Source organism: Budorcas taxicolor, chromosome 18, assembly GCF_023091745.1.
Source record: "Budorcas taxicolor isolate Tak-1 chromosome 18, Takin1.1, whole genome shotgun sequence".
Lineage (NCBI taxonomy): Eukaryota > Metazoa > Chordata > Mammalia > Artiodactyla > Bovidae > Budorcas > Budorcas taxicolor.
In genome coordinates, this window is record NC_068927.1 from 59873421 (window position 1) to 59890359 (window position 16939).

The 16939-nt window shown below is 40.5% G+C and overlaps 2 protein-coding genes across 2 annotated transcripts in view; both read left to right on the forward strand.

Moving 5' to 3' along the window:
- LOC128063521 (zinc finger protein 350) overlaps positions 1-16939 on the forward strand; it is a 442658-nt gene that overhangs the window by 364662 nt on the left and 61057 nt on the right. The window lies entirely within an intron of this gene.
- Positions 3360-4391, forward strand: LOC128063529 (vomeronasal type-1 receptor 4-like). The gene has a single exon (XM_052656307.1). It carries the CDS (start codon positions 3360-3362, stop codon positions 4389-4391), a length of 1032 nt encoding a protein of 343 aa, XP_052512267.1.

Genomic DNA, 16939 nt, shown 5'->3' on the forward strand with positions numbered 1-16939 from the left:
TTAGATCACTTTGCCTGTCTTGGCCTTCACATGAAAGACATCATACAGCATCTTTCATTTGGACTTTTGTCCACCATTCCATTACATCTTTGTTAATTTATCTGTATTGTTTTATATTATTGCTGTTTTTCATTATCATTGCTATATAGGACTTCACTGTATGACTATCAAAGGATGAACTGATCATTCAACTGTTAATGGGTAGGTGGGTATTAAGAGTTAGGGGCTATTCAGTACAGTTCAGTCACTCAGTCGTGTCCGACATTTTGAGACCCCATGAACTGCACATACCAGGCCTCCGTGTCCATCACCAACTCCTGGAGACCCCCCAAATCCATGTCCATCGAGTCGGTGATGCCATTCAGCCATCTTATCCTCTGTCATCCCCTTCTCCTCCTGCCATCAATCTTTCCCAGCATCAGGGTCTTTTCAACTGAGTCAGCTCTTCACATTAGGAGGCCAAGTACTGGAGTTTCAGCTTCAACATCAGTCCTTCCAATGAACACCCAGGACTGATCTCCTTTAGGATGGACTGGTTGGATCTCCTTGCAGTACAAGGGACTCTCAAGAGTCTTCTCCAACACCACAGTTCAAAAGCATCAATTTTTCGGTGCTCAGCTTTCTTTATAATCCAACTCTCACATCCATACATGACCACTGGAAAAACCATAGCCTTGACTAGACGGACCTTTGTTGGCAAAGTAATGTCTCTGCTTTTTGATATGCTGTCTAGGTTGGTCATAAGTTCCTTCCAAGGAGTATCTTTTAATTTCACGGCTGCAATCACCATCTGCAGTGATCTTGGAGCCAAGAAAATAGTCAGCCATTGTTTCCACTGTTTCCCCATCTATTTGCCATGAAGTGATGGGACTGGATGGCATGATCTTAGTTTTCTGAATGTTGAGCTTTAAGCCAACTTTTCCACTCCCCTCTTTCACTTTCATCAAGAGGCTCTTCAGTTCTTCTTCACTTTCTGCCATAAGGGTGGTGTCATCTGCATATCTGAGGTTATTGATATTTCTCCCAGCAATCTTGATTCCAGCTTGTGCTTCCTCTAGCCCAGTGTTTCTCATGATGTACTCTGCATATAAGTTAAATAAGTAGGATGACAGTATACAGCATTGACGTTCTCCTTTTCCGATTTGGAACCGGTCTGTTGTTCCATGTCCAGTTCTAACTATTGCTTCCTGACCTGCATACAGGTTTCTCAGGAGGCAGGTCAGGTGGTCTGGTATTCCCATCTCTTGAAGAATTTTCCACAGTTTATTGTGATCCACACAGTCAAAGGCTTTGGCATAGTCAATAAAGCAGAAATAGATGTTTTTCTGGAACTCTCTTGCTTTTTAGATGATCCAGTGGATGTTGGCAATTTGATCTCTTGTTCTTCTGCCTTTTCTAAAACTAGCTTGAACATCAGGAAGTTCATGGTTCACGTATTGCTGAAACCTGGCTTGGAGAATTTTGAGCATTACTTTACTAGCGTGTGAGATGAATGCAATTGTGCGGTAGTTTGAGCATTCTTTGAGCATTGCCTTTCTTTGGGATTGGAATGAAAACTGACCTTTTCCAGTCCTGTGGCCACTGCTGAGTTTTCCAAATTTGCTGGCATATTGAGTGCAGCACTTTCACAGTATCATCTTTCAGGATTTGAAATAGCTCAACTGGAATTCCATCAGGTCCACTAGCTTTGTTTGTAGTGATGCTTTCTAAGGCCCACTTGACTTCATATTCCAGGATGTCTGGCTCTAGGCGAGTGATCACACCATCGTGATTATCTGGGTCATGAAGATCTTTTTTGTACACTTCTTCTGTGTATTCTTGCCACCTCTTCTTAATATCTTCTGCTTCTGTTAGGTCCATACCATTTCTGTCGTTTATTGAGCCCATCTTTGCATGAAATGTTCCCTTGGTATCTCTAATTTTCTTGAAGAGACCTCTAGTCTTTCCCATTCTGCTGTTTTCCTCTATTTCTTTGCAATGATTGGTGAAGAAGGCTTTCTTATCTCTCCTTGCTATTGTTTGGAACTCTGCATTCAAATGGGTATATCTTTCCTTTTCTCCTTTGCTAATAATTATTAGGGTTCTCATATAAATTTTATTAATATAACTAATCTTTGGGTGTTACATGTACAAAATCCTGTTGAGTGTATTTATAGGAGTGGATTTCCTAGAACAGTATTACATCGGATCTGCTAAGTTGATACCACAGTTTTCCAAAATGTTTGTACCAATTTGAACACCCACCATCAGTATATGAGATTCTGGTTAATCCACAGCTATGCCAAAACTTGGCATTTTTGTCATTTTTGTTTCAGATTTCTTGATGGTATTTAATGACATATAAGTAGTGGTAATATTTTAATTTTCCTGATTACCAAGAATGTGGAATTTTTTCCACATGTCTCATCCACTGAATAACTTCTTTATCGAAGCTTCTGTCCGAAGACTCTGTACACTGTTTATTTTATTTTGTGGTTATCAGGAGATGCTTGCATGGTTCTAAGTTGTATCTTTGTGTGTGTGTATGTGTGTGTACTGATGAGAACCAGTCTTAATTTTAATCTGTGCAAAGTTATTTAAACATATGGTATATATATTCTGTGCTCTTTATCATATATATGAATTTTAAATATTTATCTACTTATCTGTACTGGGTTTTAGTTGCATCATGCGGGGGCTTTGTTGCATCAACCAGGATCTATGGTTGTAGTGCACAGACTCCTTAGTTGCAGGTCCCAGGCTTAGTTACCCCGTGACATATAGGGTCTTAGTTCCCCAACCCAGGATCAAACCTGCATCCCCTGCATTGCGAGACAGATTCTTAACTACCAGACAACCAGGGAAGTACATTTAGCATATATTTTAAATTGTAGGACACTAGAATAATTCCTATATTTTCTTCTAAAATAACACATTTTCATCTTTAGAATACCAACTGAGCCACTCGCGAAGCCCAAGAATACTGAAGAGCCTGTCCCTTCTCCAGAGGATCTGCCCGACCCAGGAATTGAACTGGGGTCTCCTGCACTGCAGGCAGATGGTTTCCCAACTGAGCCATTAGGGAAGTTCCTACAATAAAACAATACATTCTTTAAAATTTAGAAGGGAATCCATTTAGAATTGACCTGTTTTAAGATGAGGGCACTGATGAAGATTTTTTTTCCTCCAGTAAGCTTCTTATTAAAATGTTGTTTTATGCTTTCTTTCAATTTACTTTCACTTGTCATTGCTTCCTCCAGGTTACCACCAGTTCATCCTTCCTGCTGACCTTTTCATAAAATATACTGATTCTCTCATCGTTTCCTGTCTTGAGAAGCCTTGGCAACTTCACAAAAGCATACAAGGAAAGTTGGCTCTTGATGTCACAAATTTATATGAGCCATTCTGCTCTGAGAAATCACTGTTGCCATCATTTAAAGGGTATTATCTTGAATGACACAACAGCTCCCAGCCAACTGGCCATAGGAATAATTTTCTTCTTACAGACTGTGCTTGGAATCTGGGGCAATTTCTCCCTTCTGTACCATTACCTCTTTCTTTATCACACTCAGTGTAGGTTGAGGGTCACAGACTTGATTGGTAAGCACCTGACTATAGCCAACATATTGCTCATTCTCTCAAAAGGAGTCCCTCAGACAATTACAGCTTTGAGGTTTAAACATTTTGCCAGTGATTTTGCATGCAAACTTATTTTGTATGTTGAGAGAGTGGGCAGGAGTATGTCTATTGGTACCACCTGCCTCTTGAGTGTGTTTCAGACCATCATGATGAGCCCCATGAACTCCTGTTGGAAGAATCTTAAAGTCAAAGCCCAAAAGTACATTGTCTTCTCCATTTCCTTCTGCTGGATCCAGTGTATGTTTGTAAATCTCTTTTTTCCTCTGTATGCATTATATGTTTCTGGCAAATGGCACAGCACAAACATGACAAATACAAGAGATTCAGAGTACTGTGTTGCCACAGATCTTGAGAACATCTCAGGCTCGATATATACAGCTTTGGTCGTGTTCCCTGAAGTTTCATTTTCTGTGCTCATCTTCTGGGCCAGCGGCTCCATGATTCTCACCCTGTACAGACACAGTCAGAGAGTCCAGTATATTCACAAGGCTAGTGTGTCTCCCAGACCCTCTGCTGAGTCCAGAGCCACCCAAAGCATCCTACTCTTGGCGAGCACCTTCATGTGTTTCCACACCCTGTCCTCCATCTTCAACATTACTCTTGCTCTTTTTCATAATCCCAGTTGGTGGTTGGTGAATACAGCTGCCTTGATTTCTGTGTGTTTTCCCTTTATCAGCCCCTTTCTGCTCATGAGCCGTGACTCCATTGTATCCAGTCTCTGTTTTCTGTACATGAAGAACTCAGTATCGCCTAATCTTACCAGAAAAATGTAAATTGTATGTTTTTAAATTTTTATCAAGGTACAGTTGATTTATCATGCTGTATTAGTTCCAGGTGTATATCAAAGTGAATCAGTTGTGGATATATGTGTATATCTACTCTTTTTAGATTCTTTTCCCATATAGGCCATTTAGAGAATTGATTAGAGTTCCTTGTGCTATACAGTAGGTCCCTTCTTTTTTGTTATAAACCAGGCTTGGAGGCATGTGGGACTTGTTTCCCTGACCAGGGATTGAACCCCTACTCCCTGCCTAGAAGGACTTAGTCTTAGCCACTGGACCATCTAAGAAGTCCCCACTAGGTCCTTACTAAAGTGAAGTTGCTCAGTCATGTCCGAGTCTTTGCAACCCCATGGACTGAAGCTGACGAGGCTACTCCGTCCATGGAATTTTCCAGGCAAGAGTACTGGAGTGGGTTGCCATTTCCTTTTCCAGGGGATCATCCTCACCCAGAGATTAAACCCGGTCTCCCACATTGCAGGAAGACACTTAACCATCTGAGCCACCTAGGAAGCTCTTCAGTTCAGTTCAGTTCATTTCAGTCACTCAGTCGTGTCTGACTCTTTGTGACCTGATGAATTGCAGCACGCCAGGCCTCCCTGTCCATCACCAACTCCCGGTGTTCACTCAAACTCACATCCATCAAGTCAGTGATGCCATCCAGCCATCTCATCCTCTGTCGTCGTCGCCTTCTCCTACTGCCCCGAATCCCTCCCAGCATCAGAGTCTTTTTCAATGAGTCAACTCTTCGCATGAGGTGGCCAAAGTATTGGAGTTTCAGCTTTAACATCATTCCTTCCAAAGAACACCCTTATTAATTACCTATTTTATATTTAGTAGTGTATGTTGGGGCTTCCTCGGTGACTCGGTGATGAATATGGCTGGCAATGCAGGAGACTTCGGTTCGATTCCTGGGTAGGGAAGATCCCACATGCCACAGGGTAACTGAGCCCATGTACCACAAGTACTGAGCCTGTGTGCCTACAGCCTGTGCTCTGCAAGGGAAGCCACTGCAGTGAGGAGCCCACACTCACCACAACTAGAGAAAGCCTGCACACAACAAAGAAGACCCAGCACAGCCTAAATAAATAGATAAAATTCCACTTCTGATCCTCTAGTGTATAAAGGGTAAAGTTTTGCTAGGCATATTTTATATGCCTAAGATATTTGCACCATGGGCTCAAATGTAGAAACAACCCATGAGCAAGTTCTTAGTCCAGTTAAATGAGGGCTTTTTTTTTTTTTTAATTGGAGGCTAATTACTTTACAATACTGTGGTGGTTTTTGCTATACATTCACATGAATCAGCCATGGGTGTACATGTGTTCCCCATCCTGACCCTTCCTTCCACCTCCCTCCCCATCTCATCTCTCAGGATCATCCCAGTACACCAGCCCTGAGCACCCTGTCTCATGCATCAAACCTGGACTGGCAATCTGTTTTACATATTTTAATATACATCTTTCAATGCTATTCTCTCAAATCATCCCACCCTCGCCTTCTCCCAGAGTCCAAAAGTCTGTTCTTTACATCTGTGTCCCTTTTGCTGTCTTGCATACAGGATCATTGTTACCATCTTTCTAAATTCTATATATGTGTGTTAATATACTGTATTGGTGTTTTTCTTTCTGCCTTACTTCACTCTGTATAACAGGCTCCAGTTTCATCCACCTCATTAGAACTGATTCAAATGCATTCTTTTTAATAGCTGAGTAATATTCCATTGTGTATATGTACCACAGCTTTCTTATCCATTCGTCTGCCAATGGACATCTAGGTTGCTTCCATGTTCTGGCTATTGTAAACACTGCTGTGATGAACATTGGGATACATGTGTCTCTTTCACTTCTGGTTTCCTCGGTATGTATGACCAGCAGTGGGATTGCTGGGTAAATGAGGGCTTTTGTTTGTTTGTTTTTTGTTTTGTTTTTTAATTAAGATATTTTTAAAAACTGAAAAAAAATTTCAATTGTTATGTTAGTTTCAGGTGTAGATAACAAAGTGATTCAGTTATATATATTTTTTTCTTTTTCAGATTCTTTTCCCTTAGATTATTACAAAATACTGGGTGCAATTCTCTGTGCTACACACTAGGTCCTTTCTATTTATCTATTTTATATTTGGTAATATGTATAGGTTGATTTCAACTTCCTAATTTATCCCTCCTCCCTCTTTTCCTTTTTGATGATCTTAAGTTTTATTTTCTATGTCTGTGAGTCTTTTTCTCTTTGTAAACAAGTTATTTGCATTTTTTTTAAATTCCACATATAAGCGATATTATATCCTATCTGTTTTCTCTGTCTGGCTTACTTCATTTAGTATGATAATCCCTATGTCCATCCATGGTACTGCAAATGGCATTATTTCATTCTTTTTAATGGTTGAGTGATATTCCCTTGAGTTTATATACCCTATTTTCTTCATCCATTCATCAGGTAATGCACATTTAGGTTGTTTCCATGGGGCTTTAGGCTATGTAGTATCAGGCTAGCTTCTGGAGGAAATGGAGATGATAGGATTACCCTGACTCTCAGAAGAACTGGAGCTATTTCCTTAACTACTGTAAATAGTGCTGCTGTGAACACTGGGATGCATGTATCTTTCCAAATTATAGTTTTCTCTGGATATGTGCCCAGGAGTGGCATTGTAGGATCATATGGTATTAATTGCTCTGTTTTTAGTTTTCTTAAGGAAACTGCATCCTGTTCTGAATAGTGGCTGAACCAGTTTACATTCCCATCAACAATGAAGGAGGATTCTCTTTTCTTCACACCCTCTCCACCACTGATTATTTGTAGACTTTTTGATAATGGCCACTCTGACCAGGGTAAGGTGATATCTCACTAGTCTTGATTTGCGTTTCTCTGACAATTAGTGATGTTGAGCAGTTTTTCCTGAGCCTGTAGGCCACCTGTATACTTTCTTTGAAGAAATGTCTATTTGGATCTTGTGCACAATTTGTGATTGGGTTGCTTGAATTTCTGGTATTGAGTTGTATGAGCTGTTTGTATATTTTGGAGATTAATCCTTTGTCAGTTGCATCACTTGCAAATATTTTCTCCCATTCTGTAGGTTGTCCATCTTATAGAAGAAATATTTTTTGTTGTTGTTGTTTAATGGCATGGCCACAAGCCCCTCTCACAGTGTAAGTTTTTTGGGGCTTTAGGTTATGTAGTATCAGGCTGGCTTCTGGAGGAAATGGAGATGATAGGATTACCCTGACTCTCAGAAGAATTGGACACTAAAGCTCAGCCACACAGAAAGATCCTAAAGGAGCTCAAGTAAAACACTCTGGGCACTTGGGCTTGGGTGAACCTCCTTGATGGCAGTACTTCTAGAGTCGTCAGGTATCAATGTCAAGAAAATGACATACCATCGTTTTATGGGGAGAGGAAAACTGGAGCTCCAATTTGACTATTTTTTCTGAACTCTGACCCATGCATCTTCCATTGACTGATGTTATTTCTTTAGTCGCTCTGTCATGTGCAACTCTTTGTGATCCCAAGGACTATACCCCACCAGGCTCCTCTGTCCTTGTTCTCTAGGCAGGAATACTGGAGTGGGTTGCCATTCCCTTCTCCAGGACATCTTCCAAACACAGGGATCAAACCCAGGTCTCCTGCATTGCAGGCAAATCCCATACCACCTGATCCACCAGGGTATGTATCTTTACCTTGTAATCAAGCATTACAATGAGTGGACCAGCTCTCAGTGAGTGCTGAGTCCTTCTAGAGGATTATTGAAACTGACTGTGGTTTGGGGAACCCCCACACTTGCAGTTAGTGTCAAAAACAGGTGTGGCCTGACTGATGATGTTTCACTCTTAAACTTTTCAGTTGCCTTGAAAACTCTCACAGGGGAAATGGATATTGGGCTTTGTTCAGATTGTGTGTTTGCCTGTTGGAAAATGAAAAGCTGTGATTTTGTCCCTTAAAGTTCATGTCTCATCATTCATTGTATAACCAATGAGTGCTCATTAATGAAATTCAGCGAAAGTATGTACAAAGACCTCTGGTAACCATTCATTACTGCTGAATGGAAAAAGCAGCCCTGGCTATAGTTAAAAGAATAGCAGAGGACTTCCCTGCTGTCCAGTGGTTTAGACTCCATCTGTCAATTCAGGGCTCAATCGCTGGTCCAGGAAGATAACACAGGCCATGGGACAAGTAAGCCTGTGTGCCACCCTACTCAAGACCATGGATTTAGAGCCTATGCTCTGAGAGAATAGAAACAACCACAAGGAGAAGTGCACACACCAGAATTAGAGAGTAGCCCCCATTCACAACTAGAGAAAGGCCAGGTGCATCAGTGAAGATCCAGTGCAACCAAAAATACATTAAAAAAAAAAAAAGTTGATACTGTCTGCTAAACTATATGATCCTGGTGATTTCATTTGTGACGGGCACTTTTATAAATATCACTCTGTCTTCTGTGGATAATTCTCTGTTTGCACTTCATATCGGTGTTGGGAATCTGTATTGATAAATACAACATCCTAGAAAATGTCTATTATCACCATTTCCAAATTAATATTCATTTATACAAATTTGTACAAATTAGTTCAATGATTTCTTTTTTAAAACTTTTTATTTTATATTGGAGTATAGCCAATTAATGGGGCTTCCCAGGTGGCACTAGTGGTAAAGAACCTGCTTGCCAATGCAGGAGACTTGGGTTCAATTCCTGAGTCAGGAAGATTCCATGGAGGAGGGTATGGCAACCCACTTCAGTATTCTTGCCTAGAGAATCCCATGGACCAAGGAGCCTAACAGGGTAAAGTCCATAGGGTTGTAAAGAATCATTCACAACTGAAGCGACTTAGCACACACATAACCAATTAACAGTGTTCAATTCAGATGAACAGTGAAGGGACTCAGCCATACATATGCATGTGTCCAATCTAACGGAAGAGTGACTTCTAATGTAAACTATTGACATGTTCTTCCTTTTACATTTCAGTTCAGTTCAGTTCAGTGCTCAGTAATGTCTGACCCTTTGCAACTCCATTGACTGCAGCACGTCAGGCCTCCCTGTCCATCACCAACTCCCGGAGTTTACCCAACTCATGTCCATTGAGTTGTTGATGCCATCCAACCATCTCATCTTCTGTCATCCCCTTCTCCTCCCACCTTCTATCTTTCCTAGCATCAGCGTCTTTTCAAATGAGTCAGTTCTTCACATCAGGTGGCCAACATATTGGAGTTTCAACTTTAGCATCAGGCCTTCCAATGAATATTCAGGACTGATTTCCTTTAGGATGGACTGGTTGAATCTTTTTGCAGTCCAAGGGACTTTCAAGACTCTTCTCTAACATCATAATTCAAAAGCATCAATTCTTTGGCACTCAACTTTCTTTATAGTCCAACTCTGCAGCCCAGTTCTTAGTAGTGACCTGGGGTCTAGTTCCCCAACCAGGGGATCGAACCTAGACCCCCTGCATTGGGAGTGCAGAGTCTTAACCACTGGATCACCAGAGAAGTCCACATATGGCTGTTTCTTTGGTATACAGAAAAATTAGCAGCTCCAGCGAAGAGTACCTGGGGAGAGAAATTTCATAGATTCAGAAGAAAAGTTAAGCCTGAGAAGTTCTCTGGTCCTCAACCAATATTAGGAGAAGTGTCCTGGGATATAGTGGAAAACAGTCCAAAATTTACATGAGGAAAAATCAACTGAGGGCTCCAGTAAGCATGCCAAGCTCTCCTTTACCCTGTATGTTGATTCCATTCCTTAAAACCTATCTTGCAATACAAGCTTACCTCAAGAAACCAGAGAAAAATCAAATAAATAACCTAATTTTACACCTAAAGCAACAAGAAAAAGAAGAAATAAAGAACCCCAGCATTCTTAGAAGGAAAGAAATAATAAAAATTAGGGCAAAAGTACATGAAAAAGCAACAAAGGATACTATAGCAAAAATCAACAAAACTAAAAGCTGGTTTTTTGAGAAGATAAATAAAATAGACAAACCATTAGCCAGACTCATCAAGGAAAAAAGGGAGGAGAATCAAATCAACAAAATTACACATGAAAGTGGAGAAATCACAACATACAACACAGAAATACAAAGGATCATAAGATACTACTATGAGCAACTGTGTGCCAATATAATGGACAACTTGGAAGAAATGGGCGAATTCTTAGAAAAGTTTAACCTTCCAAAACTGAACCAGGAAGAAATAGAAAATCTTAACAGACACATCACAAGCATGGAAATTGAAACTGGAATAAAAAAAATCTTCCAACAAACAATAGGCCAGGGCCAGATGGCTTCAAAGGTGAATTCTACCAAAAATTTAAAGAGCTAACACCTATCCTACTCAAACTTTTCCAGAAAACTGCAGAGGAAAGTAAACTGCCAAACTCATTCTATGAGGCCACCATCACCCTAACACCAAAACCAGACAAAGATGCCACAAAAAAAGAAATCTACAGGCCATTATCACTGATGAACATAGATGCAAAAATCCTTAACAAAAGTCTAGCAAACAGAATCCAACAACATGTTAAAAAGATCATACATCATGACCAAGTGGGCTTTATCCCAGGGATGCAAGTATTCTTCAATATTCACAAACCAATCAATGTGATCTACCACATAAAAAAATTGAAAGATAAAAACCATAGGATTATCTCAATGGATGCAGAGAAAGCCTTTAACAAAATTCAACATCCATTTATGATTTAAAAACCCTCCAGAAAGCAGGCACAGGAGGAACATACATCAATATAATAAAACCCATATATGATAAACCCACAGCAAACATTATCCTCAATGGTGAAAAATTGAAAGCATTTCCCCTAAAGTCAGGAACAAGACAAGGGTGCCCACTCTCACTACTACTATTCAACATAGTTTTGAAAGTTTTAGCCACAGCAGTCAGAAAAGAAAAAGAAAAGGAATCCAGATTGGAAAAGAAGAAGTAAAACTCTCACTGTTTGCAGATGACATGATCCTCTACAGAGAAAACCTGAAAGACACCACCAGAAAATTCCTAGACCTAATCAATGAATATAGTGTAGTTTAAGGATATAAAATTAACACAGAGAAATCCCTTGCATTCCTATACACTAACAATGAAAATATAGAAGAGAAATTAAGGAAACAATTCCATTCACCATTGCAATGAAAAGAATAAAATACTTAGGAATATATTGACCTAAAGAAACAAGAGACCTATATATATATCAATTCAGTCCAGTCACTCAGTCATGTCCAACTCTTTGCGACCCCATGAAGCACAGCACACCAGGCCTCCCTGTCCAACACCAACTCCTGAAGTCCACCACCAACTCTTGAAGCCCACCCAAACTGACGTCCATTGAGTCAATGATGCCATCCAACCATCTCATCTTCTGTCATCCCCTTCTCCTCCTGCCCTCAATCTTTCCCAGCATCAGGGTCTCTTCCAATGAGTCAGTTCTTCGCATCAGATGGCCAAAGTATTGGAGTTTCAGCCTCAACATCAGTCCTTCCAATGAACACCCAGGACTGATCTCCTTTAGGATGGACTGGTTGGATTTCCTTGCATTCCAAGGGACTCTCAAGAGTCTTCTCATATAAAAAACTATAAAACACTGATGAAAGAAATCAAAGATGACACAAATAGATGCAGAAATATACCATGTTCACGGATCAGGAGAATCAATACAGTGAAAATGAGTATACTACACATAGCGATCTATAGATTCAATGCAATCCCTACCAAGCTACCAATGGTATTTTTCAGAGAACAAGAACAAATAATTTCACAGTTTGTATGGAAATACAAAAACCTCGAATAGCTAAATCTTGAGAAAGAAGAATGGAACTGGAGGAATCAACTTATCAGACTTCAGACTATACTACAAGGCTACAGTCATTAAGACAGTATGGCACTGGCACAAAGACAGAAATATAGATCAGTGGAACAAAATAGAAAGCCCAGAGATAAATCCATACACCTATGGACACCTTATCTTTGACAAAGGAGGCAAGAATATACAATGAAGAAAAGACAATCTCTTTAACAAGTGATGTTGGGAAAACTGGTCAACCACTTGTAAAAGAATGAAACTAGAACACATTCTAACACCACACACAAAAATAAATAGAAAATGGATAAAGGATCTAAACGTAAGACCAGAAACTATAAAACTCCTAGAGGAAAACATAGGCAAAACACTCTCATAAATCACAGTAGGATCCACTATGACCCACTTCCCAGAGTAATGGAAATAAAAGCAAAAATAAACAAATAGAATCTAATTAAATGTAAAAGCTTTTGCACAACAAAGGAAACTATAAGCAAAGTGAAAAGAAAGCCTTCAGAATGGGAGAAAATAATAGCAAACAAAGCAACAGACAAAGAATTCATCTCAAAAATATACAAGCCGCTCATGCAGCTCAATTCCAGAAAAATAAACAACCAATCAAAAAATGGGCCAACTAACTAAACAGACATTTCTCCAAAGAAGACATACAGATGGCTAACAAACACATGAAAAGATGCTCAACATCTCTCATTATCAGAGAAATGCAAATCAATACCACAGTGAGATACCATCTCATGCTAGTCAGAATGGCTGCTATCAAAAAGTCTACACACAATAAGTGCTAGCGAGGGTGCGGAGAAAAGGGAACCCTCTTACACTGTTCATGAGAATGCAAACTAGTATAGCCACTATGGAGAACAGTGTGGAGATTCCTTAAAAAAACTGGAAATAGAACTGCCATATGACCCAGCAATCCCGCTGCTGGGCATATACAGCGAGGAAACCAGAATTGAAAGAGACACGTGTACCCCAATGTCCATCCCACCACTGTTTACAATATCTAGAACATGGAAGCAACCTAGATGTCCATCAGAAGACGAATGGATAGAAAGCTGTGGTACACATACACAATGGAATATTAGTGTATTTGAATCAGTTCTAATGAGGTGGATGAAAGTGGAGCCTATTATACAGAAAGAAGTAAGTCAGAAAGGAAAACACCAATACAATATACTAATGCATATATGTGTAATGTAGAAAGAAGGTAATGATGACCCTATATGCAAGATAGCATAGGAGACACAGAGGTAAAGAACAGATGTTTGGACAGTGTGGGAGAAGGTGAGAGTGGGATGATTTGAGAGAACAGCATTGAAACATGTTTATTACCATATGTAAAACAGATCACCAGTTCAGGTTCGATGCATGAGGCAGGGTGCTCAGGGCTGGTGCACTGGGACAACTCTGAAGGATGGGATGGGGAGTGAGGTGGGAGGGGATTCATGATGGGTGACACATGTACACCCATGGCTGATTCATGTCAATGTATTCCAAAAACCACTACAATATTGCAAACTAATTAGCTTCCAATTAAAGTAAATTAATTAATTTAAAAAAATAGAATTCCCCATTACAAAAAAAACCCATCTTGCTGGTGAGTAGAGTATGAAACTGGAGGTAGCTCCAGAGCCAGCTTTGCCATCACAGTTGCCATCACAGCATCCTTGTATCAGAAAACTTGGCTTTTAATGACTAACTCATGTCCCATCCACAGACTGTCCTTGGGAGAATATGGTAGCTGCCCAGGGGTTCTTAAAGCCATGTGGAGGGCAGAAGGGAGAGCCAGGTGTCCTTGGATCCCTAGAGCCCAAAGCCCAAAGCTTCATCCTTGAAAGAAGCGATGACCCTACAAGATTGACATCAGGAAAACATTAAGGACAGAATGCAGAACTGGGATCTCCCATTCCAGAAGATAGCTTTCCTGTCCTATTCAGACAATAAAAAATGTGAACACAATCAACCATTTCTGCCAGCAAAATGGCAAGCTCCTTCAACAGAGTTAGGCATGTATTTCAGTGCTTTAACCCCAATAAAGAAATGAGTGGAAATTCCTTTGCAAAAAGATATGACATAGTTTGTCTCTGACTAATTTGAAATCCTTTAAAACCAGAGCTTTCTTCATGCATAGTAGAGATACTGAAACTCAGAAGTCAGGAGCATAAACATTTGTGTGGATCACAACAAACTGTGGAAAACTCCTCAAGACATGGGAATACCAGAACACCTTACCTGCCTCCTGAGAAATCTGTATGCAGGTCAAGAAGCAACAGTTAGAACCAGACATGGAACAACGGACTAGTTCCAAATTGGGAAAGGAATATGTCAAGGCTGTATATTGTCACTCTGCTAATTTAACTTCTATGCAGAGTATGTCATGTAAAATCCTGGGTTGGATGAAGCACAAGCAGGAATTAAGATTGCTGAGAGAAATATCAATAACTTCAGATATGCAGATGATACCACCCTTATGGCAGAACGCAACAAGAAACTAAAGAGCCTCTAGATGAAAGTGAAAGAGGAGAGTGAAAAATCTGGCTTAAAATTCCACATTCAAAAAAAGATGATCACGGCATCTAGTCCCATCACTTCTTGAAAAACAGATGGGGAAACAATGGAAACACTGACAGACTTTATTTTCTTGGGCTCCAAAATCACTGCAGATGGTGACTGCAGCTCTGAAATTAAAAGACACTTGCTCCTTGAAAGTAAAGCTATAACCAACCAGGACAGCATATTAAAAAGCAGAGACATTACTTTCCTGACAAAGGTCCATCTAGTCAAAGTTATGGTTTTTCCAGTAGTCATATATGCAAGTGAAAACTGGACCATAAAGAAAGCTGAGCACCAAAAAATTGACGCTTTTGAACCATGGTGTTGGAGAAGACTCTTGAGAGTCCCTTGGACTGCAAGAAGATCAAACTAGTCAATGCCAAAGGAAATCATTCTGGAATATTCTTTGGAAGGACTGATGCAGAAGCTGAAGCTCCAATACTTTGGCCACCTGATGCTAAGAACTGACTCACTGGAAAAGACTCAGATGCTGGGAGAGATTGAAGGCAGGAGAAGGGGATAGCAGAGGATGACATGGTTGGATGGCATCACTGACTTGATGGACATGAGTTTGAGCAAGTTTCAAGAGATGGTGATGGACAGGGAGGCCTGGTGTGCTGCAGTCCAAGGGTCACAAAGAGGAGGACATGACAGAGCGACTGAACTGAAGGCAATCATCGGCCTATTTCCAGGCAAGAAAATGGAGTTGGCTGTGAGCCGTAAATGCTGGAGAAAGGTGGACTCAAGGATTTGGCTCCAGGCTCAAAGGGAGGCATGGCGGATATGTGAGTGACTAGAAGCCTTTCGTGTACCATGAACAAAGGCCATAAAAGTGCTGCAAAGACAGATAAGTGCTACAGCCAACATTGAAAAGCCACCTCCAAGACCCAAAGATATTCCTTCACTATCATTTCTGTTACTCTAGCTCTAAGGTCAACCTAAGTCCTTACCCAGGATCTAAAACTGTATAGTCCAGTGTAGGATCAGAAATGCAGGAAAGAGAAGAAGAGGTAGAGCTGTTTTGAGTACAAGAAAGAAGGTCCCATACAGGGATTTCCCTGGTGGTCTGGTGGCTAAGACTCCAAGCTCCCATTGCAGGGGGTGTGCAAGTTTGATCCCTGATCAGGGAACTAGAACCCACATGCTGAAACGAATAGTTCCCATGCCACAACTAAGACCCAGCACAGCCAAGTATATAAATAATGAACAGACACCAAAAAATTTTTTATGTCATGCTCAAGTTTAATTCAGTGTTTTTTTGTTTGTTTCCAGAACAAAGCCTGGTAGACTCACAATTGACTTTGTTAAGTGGGTTAACACTTAATTCCCCTGTGGGGGAATCTCTAAGATCAAACAACCTGTTTACAAAGGCAACAGATTTCAGAGTTGTGTAGAAATCCTAATCATTTCAAAATAACCTTCATTATGAAAAATTATGAGCTTCTCTCAAACGCATCAGTGGTCTCTTTGGAGATACTCACAGGAGACTCACCATTGGCTTTGGTAATTAGCAACTCAAAAAAAGTTTTTCAGAAAGATCATTAGCTCCTCAAGCTAGTCCTGTCATTGCCACTTCAAGTGAAATGATAATTGCAGTTCTGAAGGAGGATGAGATCACAGCTCCTAAACCTATATCTCAGGGTCAGACTGCCTCCCTCCCACTCACATACTGGCTGACATGACCTTCACCCTGAGCCCATCATCCTTCTCATGAGAAGGAATGAGGAGTCAAGTTCTTTGTATTTCTGTCTAAGAGGAGACAGAGTCTGTAAGGAAGGAGGTGTGAGTAAGTATTTGTGTTTGGAAAAGGGATCTTTCTGCAGGGTGGTGGGTAGAGTGGGAACACGTCCAGTGGCAAAGCAGGTCAGAAAAGCAGAACAATTCCTTAGGAGAGAGCTTAGGTAAAGCAAGATCAAGATCTTTGTTGTTCAGTTGCTCAGCTGTGTCCAACTCTTTGACTGCAGCATGCCAGTGTTCCCTGTACTTCACTATCTCCCAGAATTTTCTCAGACTCATGTCCATTGGAGTTGGTGATGACACCCACCCATCTCATCCTCTGTCATCCCCTTTTCCTCCTGCTTTCAATCTTTCCCAGCATCAGGCAACTCTGAACTTGAGAGCTCCTAAAGCTATTTTTTGAAATTCTTACTGGGGAGGAATCACAGGAATAATCCTACTGA

What these genes read in the sequence shown, in the direction of transcription:
- LOC128063529 (XM_052656307.1), top strand. Translation starts at nt 3,360, where the DNA reads ATGTCACAAATTTATATGAGCCATTCTGCTCTGAGAAATCACTGTTGC.